At 38.7% G+C, this 11,026-nt stretch overlaps 1 protein-coding gene across 2 annotated transcripts in view; it reads left to right on the top strand.

The window, feature by feature from the left end:
• The first annotated feature begins 4,509 nt into the window (after positions 1–4,509).
• The window catches only part of csrnp3 (cysteine-serine-rich nuclear protein 3), a 25,021-nt gene continuing 18,504 nt past the window's right edge, over positions 4,510–11,026 (top strand). The window contains exons 1-2 of one of the 2 annotated variants that reach the window (XM_005723430.1): positions 4,510–4,801; positions 5,692–5,731. Coding sequence is in view for 1 of the 2 variants with exons in the window: in XM_005723429.1 (XP_005723486.1) it covers positions 4,799–4,801 (3 nt within the window). In the remaining variant the exon portion in view is untranslated. The remainder of the gene's footprint in view (positions 4,802–5,691; positions 5,732–11,026) is intronic. The other variant, XM_005723429.1, reaches the window with a different exon arrangement.

Raw genomic sequence — 11,026 nt, 5'->3', positions numbered from 1 at the left:
TGTGTGTGTGTGTGTGTGTGTGTGTGTGTGTGTGTGTGTGTGTGTGTGTGTGTGTGTGTGTTGTCAGAAATGCACCTGTGGTGCCTTTTAGTTGAGTTTGCCATTTTGCTACAAGCCTAACCATCTGCTACATAAATCTCAGATTTAAAATGATAATTTTAATTAAATGATCCCACATGTGGATTTCTATGACATTAGAAACAAATCTAATGCAACTAAGCACAGTATGTCAAGGTTACCCATTCACTAAATCACATTCATTACTGAAAATAACTGGTGTACAGCAGTAGCAATAAATCCAACACTGACTGCATGGTATTAGCAATGTTTTACTATATCAGCCTTTGATTCCAAGTGGTAATTAGTACCAATAGAATGACCTGACACCATTATCAGCTTCACTGCATTCACAGGCACACATAAATAAATCAATAACTGTACTCACAGTTGGGGAAAGTGAAGTTGATGTTCTTCTACCCAGTCCACCTTCCAATACTGAAGTCTCTTTAAATCAGACGTGTTTAAAGTTCCCTTTTAAAATAATTGATCGATTAGCGGGCCAGCAAGAGAAAGAGACAGGAAAGCGGTTGCTAGTCACTCCGGTCCATCTCTTGATTGAATTTCCAGTGTGGTGCAATTGTATCACCAGGTGCTCAAACTGCAGGAGGGAGTGGACACAGGTCACCACACTCGACAGGGTTCTACTTTATTTGCAGCCTTAGGGTCTTGTATCAGCAGCTTTATAAAGGCAGAGAATTGGCAGACTGTGCACAAAAGCTCTCTAGAGCTTTCTGAAGAAAGCCTCAGTTAATGTTTCTGGTACTACAAATATCCTTATACACACATGCAAACACCCAAACAAGCACAGACATGTGCACATCATCACATCCTAGTAACACAGACAAAATAGAATAACACAAGGCAGAAATATGAATGGGCATGTAGATGCGCACATTAAAACCTTCTTATTTCTGATATAGAATAAAAATGTTTAAAAAAAACCTTCTGGAAAATACTCACGATAAATATATCCTCTGAGTTATGTTAAATGAAGGACACTGGATATCGGCTGTTAACCTGAGCGGAATGCATAATTCAGAACAGGTCAGAGCAGAGTGTCACATGCAGCCTGGTCCTTTGTCCATTCACAGCCATCAGGTTACACTGGTGCTTTTGACAGGCAGCTGATCACTTTCCTTTAGAGTAAACCTTGCTGATGAGGGGGATCGGTGAATGACACACTGCCTTTCAACTGTGATTTCATGCTACTCACATTTCTCATTACTGTATTTTGTGATAACACAACAGGCAATATTAATTTGAGTTCATTTCGGTTTTATTTATATAGCACCAAATCATAGTAGTCATCTTAATTTCACAGGATCAAAAAACGCTCATTAGCATGCTGAAACAGAGCTGGGCTCGTAGTAATATATGGGAATTTAAAAACTTTTGAAACACATCTGAATCCATTTAAGTCACACAAGTTGGATCAGTGTCATTTTTATCTCCCATTAAATGTACTGACAGTGTTTCTTTTTTAAATAATGTGCTGTGATTAAGGCTCATTTATGGTGAATAATTGTGCTGTTTTTGGTGTAGATGCATTTTAAATACGTAGGCTCTTTCATTTTGGTTTATTATCACAATTTTTTAGCTGACATATAAGAAGGAGAGTCATATGGAAGGCTGTAACTGAATACTGCATCTAAACATGGATCCAAATCAGAAGAAAAAAACATGTAACAGAGTTCTTAAGCAGAAGATGACATATTCATACTGCTTGTTTTAACCAAATCCTGTGGGTATTTTGGCTACCAGAGCATAACAGTAGTAATAAAGTAGTAATAGGTTAATTTTTTATCAAAGCTGCTTGGCCCTCAGGGACTATTTTATTAATCTAAAGCCATGAACATAACATAATGTGATATACATAAATGTTTAAGTGGGTAGTGCTGTTTTCTATATAAAGCCTGTGAATATTTTTCAGCTTGCTGCTACCAAAGACAGATGATGTGAAATGCCAGTGCATTTAATACTCCTTACAGAGAAGATAGGTTCTGTTTTAACACCACCTTATTAAAAGTGGCATCTGTGCAAACACTTGAGTGTACTCTGAAATAAGCAAACAGGGTTGTCCCTGTTTCAACATAATGTGAATCAGAGGATATCAGAGCGTGGCTGCCTCTGTGGACAGCTGCACTGCACTGTGTCTGCTAACCTTGTGCCTGTGTTTTCTCCATTTAACGCACACCATAAATGTATCCCAGAGTGAGCTCTTTAGCATCCTCTGCTGTTCTCTGTGAGGAGAGCAGGGATTTGGTCTGATCTTGTTAAATCAGGTCAGCATTATTCAGACATCTGTGGAAGCAGGAGAGCAAATGGGATAATGGACTGACGGGATAGGTTTAAGGAAGCGAGTGGGTGGAAAAGGTGGGGAGTGCCAGCTTTGTGTATTAATAGTTTTGACAATATAGCCCTTTTCACTGAAGACATTCTGTATTGTCACAGCAGGACAAGCAAATGTGCATAAAATGATTAATAATGGCTGAGCTGCATTTAGAGGGAGTACACTCTTGACCAATTATCTAGTTGGATAAGCAGTTAAGAAAGTGGATGGATGGATGGATGGATGGATGGATGGATGGATGGATGGATGGATGGATGGATGGATGGATGGATGGATGCTCACTGTCACGCTTTCATGGCTGACTGGGATATTCAACAGAACAAAGTAAATTTTCTAGTACTGCCTGTGATTTTACAATGACTCATAATGTCTGGTTTTAAAAAGGCCTTTCACTGGAGGTTTGAAGTATAATTCTGAAAAGCTGTCATTTAGTTTTCCTTGATGTGCATAAATCAGAACCAAAAGCACTGAAATAATGTTACTTTCTCTCCTCTTAATCTTGGCAGATGGAGAACCAGCCTTATACAAAACTCAGCACTTCCTATACATACAACATACTTGCCATACATACTTAGTGTATGGGAAGGATATAATTATGTTTACTCCAGAAAATTATGGTTATTGTAGTATACAATCATATTAGTCTATATAACAGGTATCAGGTACAGTAGTGTCCTGGTACACTTAGCCTGTAGCAGTTTAAAGGTATCATACATTATTGTCAGTGCCACATGTTGTACAGGGTGAGGATATAAACCTTGGAAAGGTGTCATATCAGGTACACTGCCATGTTAGAGCTTAGTGAAAGTATAGTGGCATTCTCTTGGAAGAGAGCAAAGTATTTAGAAGCCAAAATATATGAAATAACATACGAGACTGGAGCAAAGTTGGAAAATTATATTTGCATTTCACATATTATTTATATATATGGTGCAGTAAAATAAGGTTAGGGGAAAACATTTATTCATTGCCCAATGCTGGCACATCTACAGTCGTGGTGATTAATCTGGATTATCCATACTGGGGAAAACAAACAAACAAAATAAATAAATAAAGAAGCGACAGGTTGAGCTTTACATATAAATACTGGTGAGCTTTATGTCTAACTATTGATAATCTTTGTAGAGCATAATTTATGAAACCTCTACTAAATTGATACATTATAAAATAAAGGTAACCATTAATCTGCAGCACAAAAATGTATAATGTAAAAAAAATGTATGACCAAATACTCATGTATGACAATTAGGGTACTGGTTAATAGTAATGGTATTGATGGAGGCCGGTCTACCTCATTTTGGATCAGCTGGTAAATGAACGTGACTCCCCCCCCCCCTTTTTTTTTTTCTCTTTTTGCTTGAGACTGAAAAACAGTAGTTTTGCCACAAGATGGCAGTGTGCTTGACTGATTTATATTACTCCCAGCCCTCAAGAGAGCCTATGATGAGGACTTTATGATGAATATTTGATTTATTTTAATAAATTAACATAAAAATTAACAGAGCTTTTCAACTGCATCCCCCGCTGACCTGTCAGAGACCCCCTTTTTGTTTGTTTTGACGTCCTTTTCTTTTAGACCGTCTTACCTTACATAACCAAGCACAGACTAATTAAATTTGAAATGCATTGGACTACGGGTGTTTGTCAAGGCAGCTGTTTCTTTTTATAAGCCTCTTAACTCGATCAGTTTCATTACCACGTGTGACATGTTTGAAAACCATAATTATTCCACAGGCAATACATGAAGGATGTTACACAAATGCTGCAGCTGTATTAAGCTAAAAAGTCACTCTAACCCTAGCAAAGGTACATCTATATTTCTAGACTACATTTATGGTAAAATATTATATGGTTGTACACGTATTGGTGATAATAGTGTGAGAAGTGTTTAGGCTATATTTATTTTTCTTTCAGTTTTAGCATCATTTCAAGAACTCTGCCTGGATTATAAGCACTCTAATATCTCCTGATATGTTTTTCTCATCAAACACACCTTTTACGGCCACAGTCTTTCCACTGGTGACACACGGCGATTTGCATTGAGGCTCCAGTGGGCAGGCAGCAGCAGCGCTCTGCGGCTGATTCCTGGTTTTTAAAACCTTGATTGGACGGAGTAAGTCACGTTGGCCGCGAAGCTGTGAGTCTGATGCTGCACCATTGTTCTCCGAGCAGCCGGAAGGAGTGCCTGTCTAAGCACCGCTGTACACCTCAGTTGTGCCGATACTTCCAGTATCATTCGGGAATCCGGGGCCGGGTTTAGCGGTCTCACACTGGTGGGTGATTTCCGCAGAGGCAAAGCCGTGACATGGTGCTGGGGGCAAAACTGTGAAATCCATTGAGAAAAGGGCGTCATTGACTGACTGGATACTGATGATAGTAACGAAATGAATGGTGAGTATTATCAATCACAGGTAACAGGCCTATATTTGAACACTTGCATATTTGATGAAATTACGGACAGACAGATTATATTTGTTGCTCGCGTCTTTTTACTATTTCCTGAGGTAAATTGACGATTTTACGTTTGCCAGCTGTTTGTCAGTGCACTGGATGGTACATTTGTTTAACTACACTGGGCATCACAGCTCAACAGTCACTCTGCTTAGGACATCTGCTACAACTAAATAGCCATTAAAATTTAGGAGCGATTTAATACTTTTTCTTCAAATTAAACTGGTGTCCATTTTATTGCTCAAACGTTTTGCGCACAAAGAGTTCAGCTCAGTGTTTAGATAAAAAAAAATAAAAAAATACTATGAGCTCCTTTTTGTGCGTCACTTTTGAGTGAGCACATGTGGGTAACACAGGCAGGCTGGTATATGGCCAACTGTCCTCTCATGTGGACTGCTAGAGGAAGAGAGTCTAGTCCCCTGCAGAGCCTTGTACAGAACAGGCAGGGGAGGCAGCGAGGCTCTTCCCCTCCTTCCTCCCCAGGGATACCCCCACCTCCCCTCTGCCTCCCAACTATAAAAGGAAAGAGTAGCTCACAAAGAGATTTAGATAAAGCTCTGTCAATCATTCATATGTCAGTGCTGATATGGCAAAGTTTCCCTGGCGAAGCCTGTGTACGGCTTACAACGGATAACAACAAGAAAGGAGAAAAAAATAGTAAATATTGTGATGCACTTTACATCAGATGATACAGCAAACTCCATAAAAACATATTTCTTAAGGGCACATTTTGTACAGTCTCTATAGATTTTCTAGCTGTCCTAAAGACAGATTAGATTTGCTGCAGAGGATCAAATACTATGCACATCTCTCGTCTTTATTCCTTACAGAACAGAAGCGGGTCGTTGCAGTCTGATATTCTAGTTAAAGGTAAGAGAAAATCTTGCTTATGCTATTTGTAACATCATATTGCCAGTTTTCTCAACACATTAACATACTGGATCTGTGCCTGTGAAATAGACGGTGCTCAAAGCTCGCACAACTGTTGCTATGCTGCCACAAAAGACCCTCTAATAACAAGATATGATGTGATGTTGATGCAGACAACAGTGTTTAGTGAATACAGACAGCTGCGCTATTCTCTTTGGTTTATACTAGAGAGAGATGCCTCTGATATCACTGTGATGAAAAGGGGACATATTCTTTATAGAATATGCTATTTTTCATGTTTCGTCTTTATTCTTTCTCAATAAATCACCAATCAAAAAGAGCAAACAAAGACCTCACCAAGCTCTAATGTATTTGTATGTAATGCAAATCTATTCTTATTTGAACTGTCAGATTTTTTGTTTTACACCAGACTTGAACGTGGCAGCATCATTATCCAGCACAGCCTTCTTTATTGTTCATCTGCCAGTCTTTTTTTAGTCTTAAGTCCAAGTTTGTAGCCGTGTCCAAGCATGCGGCCATGTACTGTACATGCAACCATTTTTCATATTTGCGGTTGAGATCTGAAAGGTGAGGAGGTGGGCTTTGTGTGAGTGTGTGTGTGCATGTGTGCGAGTGTGTGTTTGGGGAATGGGGCCTCTCTTCTTGTGTCTGTGTATTTTTCTTCCTCAATCCATCTGTTTCAGACGATCAGCATCCAGTCCTCAGAGGAACAGAATTTAATTAGTACATGTGGCACAGAGTGAAAGGACACTGAAACATTAAGTAGATGTATTTACTTGTGGAAAGCTGTATCATTAAGCTGGCTTATTTGAATAACTGATTCAGCCATGCTGGTATTACATACTGTAGCACAGATGGCTAAAGCTCGATAACAGTAAATGTAGTCCATTGAAGATTCGCAGGAAAGGTGTGATGGCTTAGCAGCACTTAGAGGAGTCTCTCAGCAGGAGGCTGGTGTGGGTGAGCTGTCTGCACACAAAGTTCACATGCACGTTTAAATCTATTTTGTGTCCTTTTAACAGCAAGAATTTGTGGCTTTAAATTTGACCTTAAGGTTAGGCGAGATGTTCTGAGTTGGGTTAAGGGTCAAACTCTAAGCTGTTGCATTGAGGATTAACAAGTTTGGGGGTTGTTGGTTTTTTTTTAAAAAAAGTATTTGTTAAACAAAAATCAAAGAATATGCTGAAATTCGAAATGTATTATTTTGCTTTTCAGTCCTCTCATTCCTGTTAATTCTTCATTAACATCGTAATTTTTGGACTATGTGCAATTCTTTCTCTCTTTTTTTTTTCTATTTTCCAAGGTTTCAGAAATATCTGAAAAAAGTCATCCACCCTCCCATTCCCATCAGGCTAAACACTAAATTTACATTTAAAATAACACTCTCAAAATAAATACATTACTTTATACATAAACTACATCTTGATGCAGCTCATTTACCATATACGGACACACTAGACAGCCTTTCCTTAGTTGCCACACAAACAGAAGATATAAAAGGTGTGTGTACATTGCAGGAATTAGAAAATGTAACATTTTTTGGTGTCTTTATTGTATGTTATACACAGTTTACCTTCTGGCAAGAAAAACCAATTGGCTTACTCAGTAATTCTGCCTCCCAATGTGTTTTTCATTAATTGCACGTGTTAATTGATGCCTCTCTTCTTCACAAACACAGAATTTAAATCATAACATCGACAGCTTGTATAGAAAGAATGGAGTCTGAACTAATATCAACCTTTTAGATTACATAGCAGCTTTGTGTCCCTCAGCAGGGTTTGTGGTTCCAATTTAGAAGCTTTTGAAGTGATTTTTTTTGTGTGTGTCTTTGGCTCCTTCCTGGCTGCGCTGTGCCGAGTTTTCACGGTTCAGGATTGTGCTCTCTTGAGATGTTGCCATGACACCTATTTGGAATCTTTTGTCTGTCGCCAGCTAATCGAATGTCAAGAAAAAAAAAAAGAAGACGCATCTTTCTGGCTTAATGAGTTTTATTTGTTAGTGAAAAGTAAACCATTGCATAAATGCTTTTATATATCCAGTGTGAACGCAGCCATTTCAACAGAATTAAGTGAATTAAGTGAGCCTGTAATTATGTGCTTTAACTTTACATTTCATTTTATTACTACAGGATATATTTTAGTTTTAATTGAAAATAAATGCTGTTTTTTAATGTAAAACGACAATTGAAAAGAGAAAATAATCATTTCCAAATCATTAAGAGGCTACGTTTACATGAAAATGGTGGGAAAATGTAGCAAATGTAGAAATTAAGAAATGGTGATGTTTAATAAAAAAAGAAAAATGTTTTTTAAAGTTGAGACTTTGGCATGTTTGCGTCTGTGTTGCATCATCTCTCTGAACTGAAGAAACCAATTCCTGTACTTTTAAAAGCAAAATGTTTCCCTATTTTTGCTTGATATAGCTTTTCAGCTGCTCGAAAGCTCAGCAGTCCTTTGGAGCAGTTTTCATTTCATAATATTGTGAATGGCTGACAGGTGACAGGCTGGGTTAGGCCCTTGACACACAATGTGGTTTGGTATTGTCCCGCATACTAAACTAAGCAAGGCCTTACTTGTATAAGACATTTGGATGGCAGCATATGTGCTTGATATAATTCAGCTTTAACTGGTGCTATCACATATGTGTACAGTAAAGTGCCCCTCCTATACGCACTAACGTACCATCACATAGCCTCAGTGACTTCTAAACTATGGGATATTGCCAACCTCTCGTGGGGAGAGCGCCTCCATAATTTTTAAATGAATGACTTATATTTATATTTATTTCTTTGCTTGTTGGAGTGTTTTGAGGATGTAGTTACAAGCTTTGTTTACTGATAGTTACATCAGGTATGTATCTGTGTGATTTGTTGGCTCTTTCTCAACTTGTGAGAAATGTGTTGCTGGCTTCAATTTTAAAATGAGCACCCATCCAAATATTTTCTTCTGCTTATACAATTTAGGATTGCAGTAGAACCGAATCCTGTCACAGCGCAAGAGGCAGGGTACACTCTGGACAGGCTGCCAGTCTGTTGTAAGGCTAACACAGAGACTGACAAGCATGCACACCTATGGTCAATTCAGAATCACCAATTAGCCTAACAAGCATGTGTTTGGAGTGGTGTGATTGGCTGAGGAACTCGCACAGGCACAGGGAGAACATGAAGAAAAGCCCTAACTGGCATCTTGATTCAAACGCAGGATCTTCTTTTTCTAGGGCATTAGTGCTAACCACTGCACCACCATACTGCATGAGCATGTATTTTACATATAAAACCCAATATGGTGTCTTTGTGCTATTTTTGCTTATAAAGCTGGTTTAAATCATTTGCATATTATCTGTTCCTATAATTGTGAATGGCAGAATCTAGAATATAAATGTTTTTATGTCAAAAGGTGGGAACTACATGTGACTAGCAATACACATTCACTAGTCACTTTGTTAAGGTAAGTACACTTTGCTAGTACCAGCTGGACCCTCTTCAGAATTCTTTGTGGCGTTCAGCACAGTGCTGGAAAACTTCCTCAGAGATTTTGGTCCATACTGATATGAGAGCATTGCTATAGAGAGCTGCTATAGATTTATTGGTTACGTGTCCATGACGCAAATCTATGGTTCCATCACATCCAAAAGATGCTCTGCTGGAGGGACTGTGATAAGATGATTTGAGCTTCATGGTGCTTTATCCTGCTGAAAGCAGCTATCATTAGATGGGTACACTGTGGTTATAAAGGGATGGATGGTCAGCAACAGTACTCAGAGAGGCTGTGGCATTTAAACAATGCTCAGTTGGTACTAAGAGGGCCAAAGTATGCCCAAAAAAATATCCCCCACATTACACCACTACCATCTGAATGTTGCAGCAGAACTCTTCAGAGACTCATCAGACCAGGCAACATTTTGTCAAGCTTCTGTTGTCCAATTTTGGTCTGAATTGTAGCTTCAGTTCCCTGTTTTTAGCTGATAAGAATGGCAAACGATGTGTCTTCTGCTGCATGATGCAGTGAGTTGCTGCCATGTGATTGGCTGATTAGATATTTGTGTTTAATAACAGTTGAACTGGTGTACATAAGACAGCATCTGTGAATGGATGTCTGTAGTGGAGTTACTCTCAGTGAAGGCTAGGATATATTATTTGAACTATATATTATAAATTAAATGTGTTATATAAGAATTTATAATCCTAACTAACAATACCTTAAAACAAAATTTAATTAGGTGTGTATCCTGGATGCTAATTAATACATATTTCTATCAAGAGATATTTTGTGTCATTTTTTTTTTTCTTTTACTCAAAGTCACCGCATATAGTAATCGCATTCAAAGCTGGCCTACTTAACCGTTTTTCTCAGATAACAGTGAATGTTTTGCATATAAAAAAATATTCAAGATCTCAACATGATACTGGCTATATATAAATGATAAGGCTTGTCTGCAGAACATGCACATCCCACAGCTTTCCCAGCCTGCGTGAAAGATAAAAGCAGCCCTGTCTCTATGAAATGCTTCGGCAGCTCTGTGTCTGCCAACAAACCGGCTTTTGCGAACTTTCAGGAGGCATGGGAAAATACAGTCATAAATAAAATATAGAGGAATGAATAATTTAGCTCATCATTGTGATTGACGTGAGGGTGAGGGTACCTGATTGTGCCTCCACTGTGTGAGACTTGAATTACAGCAAATCAAAACATCAGTCTGAATGTGGAGCGTCTTCGTCTTCATACTTGTCTGCTGTGCTGTGTTTTGATCATTAACACTAAACAACAACAACAAAAGGAGTTATCGTGAGATGTTTTCTTAAAGATTCAATTTCAGTTCAGTCCTGCAGTTTTGCTTTATTAAAACACTGTTAATACTGTTTGGTGTGAAGCTCCCATGAAGCTATACCTAGAATATTCCCAACAGTAATTTGCAACAATAATAATTACAGTCATTCGTATGACTGCCAATTATTTCCACCTCTTTGTGACTGAACACTGGTGCATTTAAATGTGCTACATTAGAGCACCCTTTTCTGTCGACCCATGCGTTTAATCAGGATCCATGCTTCCTGTATTCTTGTACAAGGAGGAAGAACGGATCAATGATTCCCAACATCGGGTTGTACTGTAGCTGCAGAGGCTGCAGCAGGCATCACCAGGCTGTAGCTCCTCCGTGTGCTGAGTGCTGAGCAGTGGGCTACACTCCCTCTCCCCTTACCCTGCCTTTCCCCTCTCTTTCTTCTAACTCCACCCCCCCCACCCCCCCTTTTTTTTTTCATGTTGCACCAGTGTG

Source organism: Pundamilia nyererei, unplaced genomic scaffold (assembly GCF_000239375.1).
Source record: "Pundamilia nyererei isolate P.nyererei 1_Seehausen unplaced genomic scaffold, PunNye1.0 scaffold00009, whole genome shotgun sequence".
NCBI classification, from domain to species: domain Eukaryota; kingdom Metazoa; phylum Chordata; class Actinopteri; order Cichliformes; family Cichlidae; genus Pundamilia; species Pundamilia nyererei.
Note: the sequence above shows the minus strand (reverse complement) of the source record. Positions and strands in the feature narration are given on the sequence as shown.